Source organism: Morone saxatilis, unplaced genomic scaffold (genome assembly GCF_004916995.1).
Source record: "Morone saxatilis isolate NCDOM2014 unplaced genomic scaffold, NCSU_SB_2.0 Contig19, whole genome shotgun sequence".
NCBI lineage: Eukaryota > Metazoa > Chordata > Actinopteri > Moronidae > Morone > Morone saxatilis.
In genome coordinates, this window is record NW_023339751.1 from 13,104,551 (window position 1) to 13,123,685 (window position 19,135).

At 39.9% G+C, this 19,135-nt stretch overlaps 1 protein-coding gene across 1 annotated transcript in view; it reads left to right on the forward strand.

Moving 5' to 3' along the window:
- Nucleotides 1-19,135, forward strand: part of sh3pxd2ab (SH3 and PX domains 2Ab) — a 51,841-nt gene that overhangs the window by 22,815 nt on the left and 9,891 nt on the right. Inside the window, exons 8-9 of the mRNA XM_035663083.1 lie at nt 6,480-6,608; nt 17,108-17,221. Coding sequence (XP_035518976.1) covers nt 6,480-6,608; nt 17,108-17,221 — 243 coding nt within the window. The remainder of the gene's footprint in view (nt 1-6,479; nt 6,609-17,107; nt 17,222-19,135) is intronic.

The following is a 19,135-nucleotide window of genomic DNA, read 5'->3' on the forward strand; positions in this document are numbered from 1 at the left end:
GACAGCAGATAAAGTGCAGTGAGTCTGTGGTGAATTTGTGCTGTAGCTGCAGCTTATGGTTTCCATAATTACATGGTGCAGGTCTCCCATAAGAGTTTACGGAGCCCCTGCCCTAAACAGGAGAATGTAGCCTTTCACCACAAAACTGCTAGCTGTGAGAGGTTTGAGTAGGAACTTACCTACACACACACGATCGCTCACTGTTCATGGTCTCATTATCATCTTTGTCTTCACCATTTTCATAATTGTTTATCTTCTTTGTCTCTTAACTTCTTTATTCTTTTTAATACACTTGGAGGGCTCATACTGGGTGATGGAGACCAGTGGGGAAAAAAGTGATTTGAATTTCAATTGTGTTATATTCTTAGGGACTTCAGGCCCTCATATGTTTGCAGTAAGATTCTGGCTTGTATCTCATTTACTGCCTCCAACTGTGACTTCCACTTCAGTATGAGGTTGAAGCAGTCTACGTTATTGACTTAGCATCATAGCCATGCAATTATCAGGATTAGTTGTCAATACTGGGCTTGTCACCAAAAATCACTGTCAGATAAGTGGTGTCATAAAAGGAAACATCTTAAATACAATGTTGATTAAATACATAATACTATATCAATACAAGAAATGCAAGGCAAAGTTGTTTCATAGGTCAAAGAAAGAGAGTATTCAAATTAACTCAAATTTTAGGATCAACTGCTGCTTACTTTTCAGGATGTTGAGGTTCAGGAGATTCAGATCATCTTTAAAGGATTAGTGGTAATCTGTATTCAAAAGGAAAGTGAGATGAGCAGAGGACAGTTAGAAGTTGAGTAGGAGAGGAAAAGAAATGGAGCGCTCAGGGGTGTAGTGCATGTGAAAAGCAGCTGGAGAGGAGAGGAGGTTTACGTGGCAAGTGGAAACCATTTCAGTGTTGCGCACAGACTGAGGGAGTGTGTTTATGTGTGCAGACTTGCTGTCTTTATTTGAGCAGCGGGTCTCCGGGGGCCTATAGGGTGTGTACGTGTGCATGAGGTTGTGTCTGTGTGAGGGTTTGCATGCCGTATGTGGGCATGTGTGTGCGCATGCTTTGTCGGGAGGAAAGGGGTTAATGTGTTCGCGGGTTAGATGGTGGGTGGGTCAAGAGGTCTGTGTGTTTGTTTGTATTTGCAGATGGATAAGATTTTAAACTGGCATAGGAAATCATTAAGGCAAATGAGCAATTCCAAATCTCTTTAACAACCGTTCACTGTTTCAGCTTCTTCTTTCTCAATGAACACCCCCACCTCACCCCAGACTCACTCACACGCACAATGAGTCTCACAGTAGCCAGTAGATTAGTTTTATGGGTTAAACCAGGTTTAAATCAAATGTTGCATTTTTCTTTACTAGATGCTGTTAAAAGTCAGATATGTTGTTGTTGTGCTGTTCATTTCATGGACACAGTTTGTTTATTAGTGTATAAGTGTTTTTTTCCCCAAAGTTACCACTTAACTCTGGCAGGGTTGAAGCTCCACCCCCTCCAGCATGGAGCAGATCCAATACAGGCCGCTCTGTTTCTGATAAGTGACCATTTGTCACAGTGGACTCCCACACTGGAGGCAACACTTGAGCTGTTTGCTCAAAACAAGCCAGAAAATGTTCTGTAATAAATGAGATCAGAAATTTATTTTTATTTCTGTATTTGTTAATCTTGCATAAGGTATTAGTCGTAGGGATCCGGTATGTTGTTCTGTGATGCACTTGCTTTTCCTTCACTTGCTAGTTGTCAAGTGTTAAAGACGCCAGAGGTTCTACTACAAAACCTGGTCAAGTGGAGGTTTGTCTGATCTGATTCCAGACTTTGTGGAAACTTCAACATCCAGTGCAATGATGCTACTACTGAAGTTAAAGGTACCCTGTGTAGTTTCTTACCCTCTAGTTTCATGTATTTCACTGATCAACAGTTAGTGGTAATCTTTCAATTAATGTAGCAACAAAGGCAAGAAAAAAGAAGACTGCTCACAAGCAACCATGGATGTAAACAATGTAGGTTTCATATTTCTCCAAACCTGTCTGGTAGTTTTTCTTTTAGCTAATATGACATTTTCACTTTTCTCTAGAACTAAAACACTGAGAGAATCAGCAGATCCAGTGACGATAATTACGATATTCAACTGTTTTTAACAGCCTTGTAAAGGCTGTCTTACTGTAAGATGATTTTAAGGAAAGTTTCTGTACTATTTGTTTGTGGTCTGCCCCTTCTCCCTCAGGGCCACATACTGATTCAATGACATGAGTACATCTGTACTACATTGAACAGCAGTCCTGTGTCCTTTCCTAATCCAACTGCACATCTGCTGCTGATGAGCCAAACAAAGGCATCGCACTTTGCCAAACTTTACTCCTCTCAACCCAGATCTGCTCTCATAAAGTCACCCCTGGGTCCAGAATATGGCACTAACACATAAAGGCCTGTGCCAACTATGCTATCAACCAAAAGGCTTGATCCTGAAAAATCTCTCAAGAAAAATGTTTTGGTATAAATGGGTAGACGAGACTAACTGGTTTCCTCCTCTTGGTGATGAATTATTGCACAGTTCCAAACTGTCATCATCTTTGGATGGAGCTGATGATGGGTGAGTGGGGGTGGAGGTGGAGGTTGGATGGAGTTAGGACGTCTGGGAGTGCAAGGGTGGGAGCAGGAAGCACATGTATAAATCTGAGTGAGGAGAGATATAAACACAGAGAGTGGCTAATAGGGCTATCTGATGGAAGCCAAGAGGAAAATACTTTTCTTTTCAAAGCTCATAAATACTTTAGATCTACGTTGTGCATACACAAACCGCATAATACAAATTTAAACACACGTGCAAGCTCACACACACACAAACGCTCTGTAATGGTTCCCAACCTTTTTTGTAACACAAATCCCCACAGCATCTGATGAACTCAAGTACCCCTTCATTGATAATACCCATTGTGTTCCAAGTGTATTCATTTGAGTATAATTAAGCCATTATAATTTATCACCGATCTAAAAGTGGATATTTTTACAATGTATCATATAATTGAGCTGTCAGTGTAACGGTTGGTTTGCATTTGTACAACTACCACTTGGAATGGTAGACACTGGGCGTTTCAACCATTTATCTATTGCTTTTTTGCTACAGTATATTAAAATCATTTATTTATTACGTTTACCTATTTCACACATCTGTCCATTGCTTTTAGCTATTTCAACCATTTAGACATGACTTTTAGCTATTTCAACCATTTAGCCATGACTTTTAGCTATTTCAAACATTTACATACTGCTTTTAGCTATTTCAATGATTTAGCCATGACCTTTAGCTGCTTAGACTATTTAGTCTAAGCCTTTTTTTTTTTTTTACCTTTTAAACTATTTCGACCAGAAAGTAATTATTTTTAGCTATTTTGACCATTTAGCTATGACTTTTAGCCAGCGATTCTAGCCATTAAGCTAATGCTTTTAGCTGTTTCAACCATTTAGCCACAATATTAAGCTAACTGTTTCAGCTTCTGCTTGCTAATAGTTTCCATGCACCTTTATCTGACCACTTTATGTGGATATTTTGTATTTGCTTTTGATAAAATCGTTATCTTAATTTTTTTCAAATTAGCTGAGGTACACAATCTTTTCCACGTGGCCCCGGCAACTGCAGAAAAGTTTTTGGAAATCACTGCTCTATATCACCTTTTTCAGGGAGTGACTGATTTAAGTATCCCAGCTTTACTTGGCTGATGCATTTCATTGTAATCTTGATTTGGACACAGTAATTCATAAAGCTCCTTTATACTCTGTTCTCTTTCCGCAAAACTTATTTGAAATTAGAACTATCCTGTCCAAGGCTGTTTCCCCTCATTTTTCTCACACATGTTCTCCTTGTTCTGGCCCTATCTTCCTGCTGTTGCAAAACATTTCATTTCCTGAATGAGGCTGAAATATTAGCTTTTGTTTTTCAGGCCTGTTGACTTTGCTGACAAAGTCTTTATTCACTCACCTCAGGTCTCAGATTTTCTGTTCACTCACAGCAGTAGTTAATTGTATGTTTTAGAAACCTCCATTTACATCATTTTACACAGATTATGGTTTTATGAGATTATCAGTTTTATGTCCATCTGTCTTGAAATTGTATTGTTAAGTGTACCTCTTTCATTTTTTTAGTAAGACATTGTCCAGGATGGCATATTTATTCCAAAGTAGTTTTCAGACAGGCCATGTTTAGTATTAAATAGGCAAAGGCACCGGATAAATCCACAGGTTTGTTGTAGTTTGGGAAGATTGCTGATCATGAAAAAATAAGTATCTCATTTAAATTGCACGCAGTAAAGGTATTGCAGAACTAATAAATCTGTAAATGTAGACAAGCCAAGACCATAGGTGATGACAGGAAAATGGATTTACTCATGTCCAAATACTGCATACAGAATTTGTCGGAAAGATGCCTTTGAAAATGTAGTTAAGTAGTTAAAACTGGCAAAATGTGTTTAATAATGGCAGCAAAACATGTTTGTGTCAGTCATCTTATGTCCTTGTTCAGCCTACATTATTAGTGATCGGTGTTAATTGATCTGTGAGTTAAAACAAACCACTCAACCACACATGTCCAACAATAGTGTCAAAAGAAATATCACTGTTTGCTGTAACTAAAGTAATTACTGTCATATTATACTTTGAAGAACAAGAAGGCAATACTCAGACTTTAGATATGTTCTTTCCAGTCTTTCTGCACCCAACTTTGTGGTTTGACAAAACATCTTGCACAAATAACGTGAAGCTTCATAAACCACAACCCAACCACAGTAATCCAGTGTCAGGCTCTTTGGCAGTTTTAGCACTTCAGATGCTAATGGTGCTGAGTTCATCTTCGTAAGTTATGAGCTCCTTGACATTTCAAATTTAGTTCCTGAATTGAATTCAAAATATTATCCAGATAGATAAATGTTAATCTTCAGTCTGAAGGACTGTCGCCAGATCAGTTCTTGGAAATGGCAACTTAATCCAAGTTGTCTTGATCATTCCTTACCTAATCCTCAAACCTTCCATCTATTGGACTGGATTGTTCTTATTACCATCCTCAGGATAGTAAAAGTTCCCTTTTCAAGAAACTGTGTTTACCACATAAAAAAGGGGCTATTTTCTCTTGTTGACATTATTTCCCTGAAGATATTTGTTGATTATGTGAGTCAAGGGCTCTTTTTCTTCTCGCTAACTACAGTAACTGATGGCAATAAAAGCAGCAATGTGACCATAAATAGAGATTGTGATCTCTACTGTTTGTAGACCTTTTGCTGTTTTTCAAACACACCATAAAAGTACATTGTGTATCTGTTATAGCAACCCTATTATGGTAAACAGATATAATCTTAAGTGTGCAGACAGTAGCTCCCTTCTGTTAGAAGCTTTGAACTCAGTGGTCAGCAGAATCTCTTGTTAATGTGTGAACTGAGTGTCAGCTGGGGTTGTGTCTGGATTCCTGGTGACGCTTGTTAGATCTGCTTTAGTTCCTTCAGCTATGCTTGCTTTAAGGATTTTTCATGATTAAGGCTTCAGACAGACTCAGTTAATATAGCTTTGCCAATGTGTGGGGTTGTGTGTGTTTGTAATATATCGGGCACTATATACATGTATTTGTTTTTACAAATAAAATCATATGTTTCTGTCTTTAAAAGACATTCCTGTAGTCAGTTAGAATGAAACAAACTCTTGTTAAGTAGTTGATGTGTCCAAGTTATGAAACCAAGCACAAACCGAAAAAACTAAGTCACTGCTGGTGTTTATATGGTTAACTCAGTGAAGTACAGAAAGAAAGATTTCCATTGGCTGGGCTGCACGCTGTAGTCAGAGTTCTAGTGTTTCATGGAGACAGAGGGCCATCCCTCTGAGCACAGCTCCAGCCCCTTCATCTGGTTCTATTTAAGGCCTCTAGTGCCGACTCTTATGATTGGCGTACACAACCCCCTACTCTTCCTCCAGCTCCAGCCCCAACTGAGGAGAAGGAGGCTTTTTAGCTGATGGTTTATTTTCCAAGGGAAACCATTTCTTTCTCCCACTCTACTGTCCTGTCCTCAGCTGGCTTTAGCTCACTTTTCTATCACTGCTACAGCTCCCTCTGCTTTCTCGTTGCTGCTCCTCTTTCCACTGTGTTAATGTACCTACCTGTATCTACTGACCCAGGCCCTCTTTGTTGGACAATAAGGATGAGGCCCCTTCAGTAACACAGAATGGATTTTCTGCACTTGACTGTTTGATCCTTAACTTTTTGGAGGGAAATTCTTTTCCTAGACTTTCAGCATCTCCATTGCCCTCGTTGTTGGGCTGGAGGGGGATGCAGCTCTATGGCTAGACTCTCAGGAAGATGCACTGAGCCCTACGAATATTGTGATTGGCTGAGCTCTACAGACAAAGTGGCCTATGGCACAACGGGTGCCCAGCAGTCGTTCTCGTGGACCTATGGCTGGCAGCTGGCTGACAGCGTGTTTTTTCCCATCAACTCCAGGTTTGGATGCTTCGGATCCCATGCTCCTGGAACAGTATGTGGTGGTGGCCAATTACGAGAAACAAGAGCCTGCAGAAATCAGCCTTCAAGCGGGCGAGGTGGTCGACGTCATTGAAAAGAGCGAGAGTGGTGAGTAATCAAAACAAATACACAACAAAGACATGTTGAGCAAGAATAGGCAGCATGCATTTTCTGTATATGTTAGACACAAAACAGACTCTTCCATGATTCAGTCCATAGTTCCACAAACATGCTGCCCTTTTCCCCAACTCAACCCTCTCACCTCCTTTGTCCATAGCTTGCTAACTGTTACTTAGCCCCATCTGGAGGCTCGCTTTGGCCTGCAGTCAGCCCTGTTTTTTCCCACTGTTGGTTTAGGCTGTGGGCCAGAATGTTGCCTCTAGCAAGAGGAATGTCTTCCAGACTTGTATTAATTATTCCACCTCACTTTAATGGAAAGCCAGCAAGACGTGCCGGATTTACAAATGCCAGCTGCAGAGAGTCCTTAGTCAGCTGTTTTACCTCTGGAAACAAAGCCAAGATCATGTTTTAGGGTATATGTGATTCAGTTTGACAATATTCAATGGTTAATGAGTCAGTAGCATGCTGACGTAATGCACAACTTCATGATATTCTTAAAATATGCTGTAATGCTTCCAGGAACTTACATCTATTGTGGATGGAAGAAGATACAAACATCTTGATTTTTTTTTTCAAAAGTATATGAATTAACTGAAATATATTATATCTAGTTTTGAGATGCAGTAAAATGAAAACTGGTTAGATAGTTTTGTAGATTTTATAACACAAGGATCCCAGAAATGCTATTATCAGCTAAGCTAATGTAATGAGTATAAAATCATGTGTCTTTGATACTAATACTGTCAACAGTGTTTGACACCCAGGTCTAAGCACCTGCCCAAATCACTATTATTTTGAAAGGAATGTGCCATATGAAGCACAAGAGTGGCCGTAGAGGTAAAGGGCCCAGTAACAGGGTCTGACATTCAGCTTTAATGGTGTGCTGAGACAGTAAAACATTAATGGGACTCATGTGTTCTTCAGCGGGAGGACGGGGAAAAGAGAGATGGAGGAGGAAGCAGTGACCAGGAAGGCAATTGGACTTGGGTTTCATGATGGGTGTGAGTGAAACGCCATGCCATACTGGCCTCAAGGAAGAGGGTCCGTAGAGTAGGATCGCTTTGAAGTGTCACGTGTCCTGCCTTCGGGTTCATGTATTTGTTTTCACTCCCTGCTCCAGTAGGATTTCAACTCAATGGGGAGCCACAGTGAGGCGGATATTCCAACACCTTGAAGTGCTTTTATCGGGGGCCTTATATGAGAGCTTTCCTCCATGAACTTGAGCTGCATGGTCCTGTGCTTTTAAGTAGAGGCCCCTTCTCCACTTTTGTATTTCAGCTAACCACTGTGCAAAGTTATAGTGGTTGATCTGTGTGTTGATGATCCATGCAGAATGTGAAACACATGAACTTCAATGGTCTCATTGCACATTTATGATTTCCAGGCTTCGGCGTTACTACTGAAGCTTAGTTTCCACATTATTATCACTTTGTTTTGTCCTTTTCTCTGATACAGGCTACATTTGGCTGCTTCTCTCAGTTCAGTTTGTTCCTAAATCTCTGGTTTGGTTGGCTTTGTGAGTTTCTAGAAAGCAAAACAGTAGACTCCAGGCTTCTTAAAACACATGCTAAGGCTATTTGACAGTTTTATTATACACTGACGGACACTTTCACAGAGATCTGAAGTAAATACCCCCTCCCCTCTCCCCCACATCTTGCTATGGAGACTGTTTCCAGCAGCACAGCTAGCGTTTAACTGAAATCTCAACACCTCTTGCATTGGAAGTCGACTAAATCTGCTCCATTTGGCTGGGTGACATCACCCCCTATCACTTTGCCAATACTAACAAGACCAGGTGTGTGCTAAGAAGATTTCAGAGCTCATTTGATTTAGCATCCATTCCCTTGCAGGATAAGTACAAACCCTTTAATGGTTACTGACAGATTGATCTGTGTATTACAGAGCTAAGTATGCTGAGTTAGAGGTACTAAAAGGTGTCTATTACATTTATAATGATCAAAGGGCTGTATGGTTTTTTATTGAGCCTCCAGCTATAGTCACACATTTTCCTTTAAAGCCATGCAGATTTAAACCAGCATGGGTTCCCCTGCAGAGTCATTGAATGCACTGAGTGGAAAATATCTGCATGCTGTCATATTGCCATCTAATTTTGTATCAGTGTGTCTGACCAATTTTATATGAGTGTTTTTTAACACAAAGGTGTGAGTGTAGATCAAACAGATCTAGAAATGGAAAACTTTAGCTCTTTGCCATTCACCCCAGTCCTTCAGCAGAAGTCCTGCTGTTAAAGCTACTGTACCATAGACTGTGGCTGTGACTGCTGCCCAGTGCAGTTATCGACTTTTCCTTACCTTGGATTAGATAATATATGCCTTTGACAGGGCTAGTGAATCTAGGTCAGACCTATAAGCGAGCTCAGCTTTCTCCACTTTTCCAGCCTGCTGTCCTGAGCCAAGGCAGTATTTTCCATCGCACTGGCTTGACTATACAGTTTGTGTCGTGGCCTTTGTTTCAGTTAGTACAGTAGTTTATATTGATTTCTGGTTTGTTGAGTTACTATTAAATAACTCCCATGAACATAAATCCAATCTAAAGGAGCAATTTGAAAATGTTATAGAAGTTGCTTTTTAGTTTTAGTGAAAAAAACTAAATTGGTTTTATAATTATTGATTCTGTCCTCACTCCCATCTGCAGCTATTTTAATTGTCTATTTTATGAGAGTTTGCCAGGGGGAAATGCTGGCTCAGGAGGAGAGAGTAGTGCAGGGGGAAACTCAGGGAGAAAATGGAAAAAGACATTTCCTGCCAAAGTTAGTGGTTCAGAGAGGTTGGTTCATTATAATGGCTTAATGGATCCTCCAGGATGCCTCCTCAGTTTACACTATATCGGAGAGATGTTAACCAAAACTAAGCTAGCAACCTTGTTGGTCAGTTCAATTGCTCTGTATTCAGTGGTTTAACCTTTGCCCTTTAATGGAGTAGTATGTAGGAAGGGAAAAGATAATTTGCAGTGACTTCTGGAAATATTGTACTTATTACAGCTGGTTTGCCTACCCCTCAAGGGCAGCGTCTGGTGTGTTGTGCCCAGTCCTGTGTAGAAAATTTCTCTGTGGACCATTCAGGGTTTAACTTGTCTCGATTCCAAGTCCAGATCAGGCTTTATGAATTACAGTTTGCCAAATGAACTCCAGGAATGCCTGTCTGTTATGGAGAGACCAGCTCACATTTGTCAGTCCCTCCGGCTCCCCCAAGACCCCCTGGCACCACCCATGTACAGTATGTATTGTATCTCTACTGCTCCACCCAGCTTACTTAAGCAGGGTGGAGTAAGTGAAATTTCAGGAAGAGTCTTAAGGGTCACTTACTATGATCGTAATCTTAGCTGTATAAAATGTGCTTTTTTTGTCCTTTTTGTCCTCGCACACACATATTTTAAGTTTTAAAAAAACTGAGCCATAAAGCTGGAAGGAAACAGAGGTATCCTGCAGGTGATGTTCAGCTCCCTGGCTGAGAGCCCGTAGAGACTGCTGGAGTCAAATCCTGGCAGATTAAGCAGGTCTGGCCCACAGTATGGCATGATGGATGTGCAGGATGTTCTTTACCTTCACATGGAAAAAATGTACCAACACAATAATGTCTCCGCTCTCCGTCTTCAGGCTGGAAGTGGGATTATCTCAGGGCTCAGCTCAGCAGGAGCTTGATGTTCAGAGAGGGAGATTCTGAGTTTACTCAGAGAGCACAGACTTACTGTTACTCTTTAAAGGATGAGTCCTGTAAAAGTTTTCTATAAAATTATATAAGCCAGTGCAATTTGGTCTAGCCATTTTGGTCCAGACTTCAATATCTCAACAACTACTGGATGAAATCGGGTTCTGATATTCATGGTGACCAGATAATTTATTCTGATTACTTTAATTATCCCCTGACTTTACCTTTAAACATTATACCTGCTAAACATCAGCTTGTTAGTATAGTCATTGTGACCATGTTAGCGTTTAACTCGAGGCACTGCTGTGTCTAAGTACAGCCTCACAGAGCTGCTAGCGTGGCTGTAGGCTCTTAGTCTTCTTTCAGCTATCAGGCCCAGACAAAAACAAACATGGGAGACATAACCTTGGTAAAGGTAATAAAGTGTGCTTCTCCTTGAAGCCCTCAGTCTACAGTCTGCAGTATTTATTGTTTCACCTGAGACATGCTCCTAGGTCCTCATATTCATCCTTACAATTATTCAGATTACAATTTATGAAAAATGACAGCTGACTCTTCTCTGTGCCTCGATAATAGAACCAAAAGGTGTGTTTCAATAATAATCACTTAGTTAATGAGAGAACGGCAATTAAAATGCAGAATTTGCAGTGTGACAGCATCATGTATTCTGGTCGTTCCACATTTTCTGTCTCTGATATGCAGGACGATTAAAGGCAAGGTCAACATTAAACTTCTACTGCTGCTATAGCTCAAACCTTCAGTTTCCCAATTTGGTATGTGCAGTTTCAGCAAGAACATGTTTCCTTGTATAAAAGAGGAAAAACCCTATAATTCTTGTCAATGAACCACCGAAGACATGATGCAGAGAACTTGCCAAGTGTTAAATGTCTTTTTTAAGCTGAAGTTGCAGCAGCAGATGGAAGACACATTATCCACTCATAGTAATCCCCATCCTCCACATTCCTTCAGTTTACCATAGAAAATATAAATGACCATCTCAAGAAATTAATTTGTCCTGTATTTTAAGATATGGAAACTCAAATAGGAGGTTTGTAACTTGCTTTTCAGCATAGGCTTCCACTGCTTTATTTTCTTGCATCTTGTCACTGAGCGATACAGGCAGAGGAGATGAAGAACAGGAGCAATAACAGTATTTAAGAGCACACATAGTGGTAATAATAGCGTACAGAAATCAGTCTGTGGAGCCAAAAAGGTGCCTTTCTCTCTTACTGAAGAATTGACCATTGATTTCAACCTAGCATTTTGAAGGGTGGGCTTTCAGATGCTCAAGGACCACTGTGTCTCCAAATCAGTAGCGAGCACACAAGCTGTGGGCTATAGCTTCATTCAGACCATGAGGGGATCCATTCAGATGTTGGGAGGGAGAAAAGGTTGTTCCTTAGGTCAACATCAGCTCTTGAAAGCTGTGTTGTGCCGTTTTTGCCTCCCCCCTTGTACCAGAGCCACCCAGGTAATTGAAACCCAGTGTTTTATGAAAACTAGAAGTGTGTGTATTGGACTGGATGCTTTCCCCCTGTGCTTTGATACTGGATCCACTGTTAATGAATACAGAAGCTGGAAATGAATGGGGTTTTCTCCTGCTCAACAGTGGTGTCAGATATCTGCAGGACTGCTGAGGCACTGCATTCCTCATCATTTTAGGTCGTGAAAAAAAACCTTCTTGTGCTGCTAAATCTGTGGTTCTCATATTCATGCTAGATGTGTAGAAATCTTTTGTGAGTTACTCCAAAGCACAAAACAATGTTGATTTCGAAGTCAAAGATACATTTGTAGGGATGAGTAGGGCATTAAGGAACACTGCAATGTCACACTACATTATGTATGCCATTGCTTAGGTATCACCCTTGATTGATTGTATATGTAGATTGCGGTTTTGTTTTATAAGTCATCCAGTCACCTCAGGAAAAACCCCAAATGGCATAAATCGAGTTTCTTGTTGCAGCTGAGAGTCTGTTGTTGATTACAGTAAAAATGAAGCATGGGTCTTAAAGCTGATAGAGTTTCCAGATGGCAGATACTGTATGAAGACAAATGCAGCTAAGAAATGTTGCTCTTTCTCGCTATATGTCTGTCCACTGTATCTGCACTCACAGGGGTAGAATACAGGTTAAGTGAGACTATGAGGACAGCATAAAACTAGGAAGCATTTTTCCATCTGGTTTTGTCAAATTGCTGCAAACTTTTAACTTACATAACCAGTACTGATTTTTCTACATTATACAATCAATTGGTTTTTGAAATGCTTTGCTTATAGTTAGTTAAAAGAATATTTTGACACCTTTTTGGAAATTTGCTTTTTTATTATATATCATCGGACAAATAGAAGAATTATATATCATCGTACTTTCCACCAGAAAAAGTCTACATGTTTTTTCCAAAATGTCCAATCTGGATCTATATGTTTCATGCTGTCTAAATTAGGCTGACATCATCATTTTCTTTATTTTTATTACAGAAATAAATGGAATCAAGCAGGCATTTAACTTGATACGACCAGAGTTTTGCCCCTCACAGCAGGATACTGAGGTATTAACTTAGTTACAACTTGCCCTCAGCTCTGCTTAAAACATCCACGATGTCCATGTGGTGCAATACAACAGTGTTGTCAAGACAAACCATTTGGTTTCTTCCTTTCCGAGACTGTGACATTTGAGGTTGATGTCTGTGGTCATGATCCTATGGTGTGATGGTGTTATATGAGATCTCCACCAGAGGGTTGTGGGTTTAGCTATTGTCTTATGCAACCACTGACCCCAAGGCAGTGGGGGTTACAAAACTAAACTCTGCTCAAATGTTTTAAAAGGTTTTTGATTTACTCAGGATGTTGACTAAGTAGCTATAATCGTAATATTGAATAATGTTAAGCAAAGTGTATAGCCAGTCAGCAATTGGCTGTGTTCTTTTTTTCCCTTTGTGGTTGAAACTCTGCAGCAGCTTTCCAAGGTTTTTAATTTTTCCTTACGTGGATAGGGAGACAGGGAGACATGGAGAAAAGCAGGTTGTGATATTGAATGATCAAAAAATGACACATCATAAAAAAGCACAGATAAAGAAGCAGGTGTAGCTTTATGTCCGCGCACTCTGCTGTGGGGTTCAAGGCGGTTGGTGGATCAAAAATCAGACAAATGCACAGATACATGTGTACTCGTTCAAACACACACCCCCACACATAATTCCAGAGGTAAGGTATGCTACCTTCACCTTTGTTCCTCCCACATCTGTACAGATAATCCCTGCCATCCGGAAACGAGGAAGAGAGAATACTTTCTTTTTCTGATCTTGTTTCAGTTATCTGCCATTTCATTCACTCTTCACTATTCTCTTAGCTTTACTTTTAACGTTTTTTTTTTTAAATCTTGGCAGCAGGAGGCCCACAAAACAGCTTCTTATGTAATGACCTCAGTTTAAGGTCTATGAAGAATGTACAGATGATAAACCTGTCAAATATGAAGTGGACATTATCCAAAAGTTAAGAATCACATCCCCCTCCCGGCCCTCCTGGATAAATATTCCAGAAGAATTAACACAACAGAAGATACAATATGTAACAGTTAGGGCTGGATGTGGTTAAAAATTCCTATTGCGATTATTTTGACAGCTATTGCGATTGCAATATGATGAACTATAAGTGTGGGAATGATCATTTTTGCATCGCAAAAAAACGGTTAAAATCAACATCTTACATCGGGAGAAGAAGGTTTGTTGGCCGGGGCGTCTGTGCAGCACTACAGTACTTCATGATAATGCTGTTTTTCCCACATTTTACCTCACTGCTTCTTGCCATATTGCGATTTCGATAATATTTCGATTAATTGTGCAACAATAATAGGCAGGTTTGATTTGAAATCTGAAGCCCTAAACATAACCTATAGATAATAATAATCTCATGTCCATTAAAAGTTGGATTTTTGTCATTTTGTCTTGCTTATACATAAAGTATGGAGCTGTTTTTTGCCAGGTTGAATTGCAGTCACTCGTTATAAAAGACGTGAAACAGGTTTCTCGTGTAGAAGCTGTTTTTTCTCTACATTCCACCTAATTTGCAGCCTGTCTGATATAAACCTGCAATGGCCAGGAAATCAGCACTTGTGTAATGTGTGCATTTTTAAAAGTACTTTTATTACTTCTTTTGAGGTTCAGTGAACTCAGCCTAAGCACCTGTCATATGGGAGGATGGGTGAAAGATACAGGCAAGGCAGCCCAAGCCATCAATAACAGTGTATATTTACTCAGACCGTTTAAAGTGGCTGTGTCTTATAGCCTAGTGCTCTCAATTAAAGTACATTGCCACACCTTATTCTTATATTTGCTTATGAGTGTCAGTTTGCTTAAGGGAAAATGACATTTCCGTAAGCTTGCATGTCAGTGTGAAAATGGCAAATTTGCAAATGTAAGGATTTTTTTCTTTATTGAGTTGACGCAGGTCTTTTTACTCCTGCCAAGCTGACCTTTCTTTATAATGGTCAATTTAATTTAATGTACCAGTAATGTAGTTGATGTTGCCCTTTGCTGGTCATTAAACACGACACATAGGATATATTTAAATGTTGTCAGTGACTTAATGAAGTATTGCAAAATGTTTGTTTAATGAACTTTAAAATTAAGATGTCAGTGTAATTAATGTTTGACAATCCTCGCATCTTCTGCTTTCAACTCCACTGTGGAGAGAAGAAGTCTGGATTTTGAGTCCTTTGGTTCTGAATGTTGTAGACACCATTTTGTTTTGTTGTAACTTGCTGCTCTGTGTGATTTATTGGCATGAGGTTTTGTTCAAGCCACAGCTTTGGTGCAAAGACTGAGCGCATTACACGGCTTGTTACGTACCTGAGCCCTAGCCAGCATGTTGCTCAGAGCCAGACACTAACAGTATCCTCCTATCTGCATCCACCCTAACTCTATGCAAAATAACATAACTGTACGGCTGATGGCATTTTCTTCTTCTGTAGCTTAGCAGGTTCATCAGATACATAAATCATCCTTCACATGAATCACAGAGATTGCATGTGTAATATAAAAAAGGCCTGGAAAGATTTTCTGTGTTATTTCCTGTTCTGAGAAAGTCATGCATTTAGTCTGTCATCAGGGTATCTTTTAGTGCTCCAGTTACATTTGGTGGACAGATAGGCGTATGGCTAAGGAACAATGTTAGTCATCAGAATTCGGGATTATATAATATAAATTAAAATGATTTGTTTTTTATAACCATATTTGTCGTATGGAACTGCCTGAGAAAGGGACCTGATACCAAATCCTACGGGCATCCTGGCAGAAATAAATTGCAGTGAAAGCCATGATGTCTTTGCCAAAACAACTCTTCAACATGCTTTTGTATATATATATATATATATATTGTATGAGGTTTGTATATCCACTCTGAGAGATACTGTAAGATGTAATCATCCAGCAGGTGGGAAATTGTGTGTTTTTCTCTCCGACCTTAAAAAAAATGTCTCCACATATAGCAGATCCAACATAATGGACTCTTCAACACTCTTCACACTTTATTTAACCAGGAAACGTAGATTAAAAATTTAAAATTCTTAGCCAAGACAGTGAGAAGCACTGTCTACCTCAAACACCAGTAATGACCTCTTCTAATCTATAGCGACCTTTAAATTGTTGCCTGTCTACTCGTGATGCATGACTACAGAAGGACATATTTACATATTTCATACTTCACTACTTGCAGGTTAAGTGATTGCTTTAATTCAGGGGTCTACAATTTTTGCTGTTATTTCTATATTAGCGTCCTATGATTATGCCTCAACCTTTACCAAATAATTAATACAATACATCCTCTTTGTGTTCCTGTCTGTCATACTACATTCTTCTTTTTATTAACTGATGAAAACTACGTCATAACACACCATTTCTGTAGGAAAAACTGGATGTTTGGACCAGCTGTGAAAGTATGATGGAACACTCCTATCCTCTTTATAGGTTGTCCAGACAGCTGTCAGCCATATTGTATTTCCGTTACCACAACAAATAGCGTATGTGTGGCATACCATAGGTCAGTTTTTGTGCCAGCTTCGTCACTTTGGTCTACCGTTGAGAGCTGACACTGTATAACAAATGTGCGGGGAATTTTGTGTGGAAGTGATTTAGCACAAGTTCAAATGTTATGATTAGTGTACATATGTACTGCATCATTACACCTTATCTAACACAATGGATCCCTGTACTCCACTGGCTTTATTGGGATCAGATTTGTTTAAAGTGAAACATTATTTTGTATATGCACCTTTAAAGCTGAGGCATTTGTCATAAAGCAGTTGTCTGAGGAACCCAGAGGAGTGAGTCTAATCAGCTACAACATTGCAAATGGATATTTTGGCTTGTAACACCATTTCAGCAATGTCCTGCCCACTGAAATCATAATTGATCCTGATGAAACACAGGTTAAACAAGATTTCGTCACGAGTCGAGCTACAGCCAGGCGGTGTTCCCTCTGATGTTCTTGGCCCTGAATGTAGTTATAGATTCTTTTGGCAGCACAATTAAGTTCCTCATGTCCATTTTCATTTGTAGCTCATCCCTGTGATTCATCATCTGTGTTGATTTTTTTTGTAGAGATTTATGATGTGTACTTTTTGGGGCGGGAATCTTATCACAGCACCAATTCATCTGCAAAATTTCAACAAATCTTCCAGACCTCCAAAGACATTTTCCTGTATTTCCTTGCACTCAAAGTCTTGGCTATACATACTTTATCTTGCTATGAAATGCATTGTATGACATGTTTGTTAAACATCCTACATAATCCTGGGGATTTTCAGCCTCTGTATGTTTCCACAGGTTGGTGGTTTGTCAGCACTGCAGAGGAGCAGGGTTGGGTCCCTGCTACCTATCTCAATTCTCACAGTGGCACACGAGATGACTTGGAGCTAGGCGCCTCTAAAGCTGGGGAAGGTAAGTTACTACAAACTCTTCTGTCACTGCCCACCCGCGCACACTCTCAAACACCTCACACACTCTGTTATATACCCACACACAGAAGCCATCTTTGCCCTCAATCCTCAATCTTTGATCAGTGACAAAATGGAGAACACTCGCCCCTACTTCACCACTGCCTACACTAACGGCTGGCGCCGGGCTACTGTGAACACCTCTCTCTGTCTGCCTGCCATCATAAGCACGCTTGAACAGAGTTTAGATTCAGACCTGGGTAAACAGCAAGGAGGAGTGCCAGGAGAGACCACAACCACAGAAGTGATTTGCTGTACAGTAATGCACTGTACAGTAGAGATGCAGCGCGATATTACATGATATGACCTCTGTGGAGTGAGCTCATGAAAGAGGCATGTGTTTCCATCAGCAGTAAGCAAGAAAACAGGAGAGTATCTCATGCGTCATGCTCTTTAAATCATGGTTATTGTTAATTAGAGCAAGCTCTGACATGAATTATACTATTTCATGCAATGTCTGCTCATCATTGTGGGTTGCTGATAAGTTACAGCACAGTAGACGAGTGTTGATTTAAAATTGATGAGCTTACTGGAGTCAGAGAGGCATCCAAAACCCTGATAAGAAACACACCTATGCAGAGTTCGATTTGCCAGAATGTAATGCAGACACAATCTGAAGACGACGTCCAGTCATGCAATCATCTTGATGGCCCTGTCAGATACGGTTGTCAAGACATCGAAAAGCAGCTTAAGCTGTCTCACTCTTCAAGAATTTTAATATTAGTGGAGAGAACATTATAAGAGCAGTAGAACTCAATTAGTGTCACATACTCAGGCTTTGATCACAGGTAGTGCAACAACGGCAGCTTATATGTTAAGAGTTATGTAGCATTGTGTTAGAGAAAACCCAACAAACTGGAGGCACGGAAATAATTAGGTTGCGTGTTACACTTCCAAACAAACATCAAGATTTTCCAGCACTCTGGCCAAAACATCTTTTGCTGTACAATTGTTGTACTCTGTAACAATGGGACCCTAGATCCCCTTGGTGTTGTATATCTTATGACTCAAGGATGGAGGGAGAGAGAGAATACATGAAGCTAAACAGTGTTACTGCTTCACAATGTGTTTAATATGTTAAAATGCCCTTTTTTCCATTGGGATTTACAGAACACACATTTATTAACTGAAGATTTTGACATGTATGCATACCACAAGTGTATGACCACACACTAACCTAAACGCAAACCTCTACACCCAGCACTCCTCTCTGCTCTGTCAGAGATAGCTGGAGTTTGCTGCCAGGGGGTTTTCGCAAAGGACAATCTGTCAGTGTAATTAGTGTTTATGTGTCTAGTCAGTCATGGGAATGGCATGAAACTCAGCATCTCTTTGTCAGTCGTGTGGTCTTCAGCACTCTGTACGACCACGTTGTCACAGAAAAAAGCATGTATTTCTGAAAATAAAAATGATTTGGAATTCTTTCAAAAGGGAGAGATCAGACTGCTTAGACAGCTTACCCACTGATCAAAGTATACACACCCCCCCTCTTCCTTGTTCTTAGAAAAAAATACACTTTTATTGCTTAAAGGAATAGGTAGACATTTTGGGAAATATGTTTATTCACTTTCAATCAATCATCCCATCTAATTCTCACAAAAAAGTAAGTAAGACTGTTTCCCAACTGGCCAAACTATTTTTCTAATGTAAAAAACACAACACTGAACCTCAAAGCATGTGTATTTTGGACTCACATGTTGTTTGTCAAATATCAGTTCATCAGTGTAGCGTCCCCATCACACTGTTGGCTTACTTGACCTGTCATTCAGTTATCTGAAAAGACACAATAATTCATGAAAAGTGGAATATTTTCACATATAAAACATGTTTTAATCATGTTAGAGTCTTCAGCTATTTG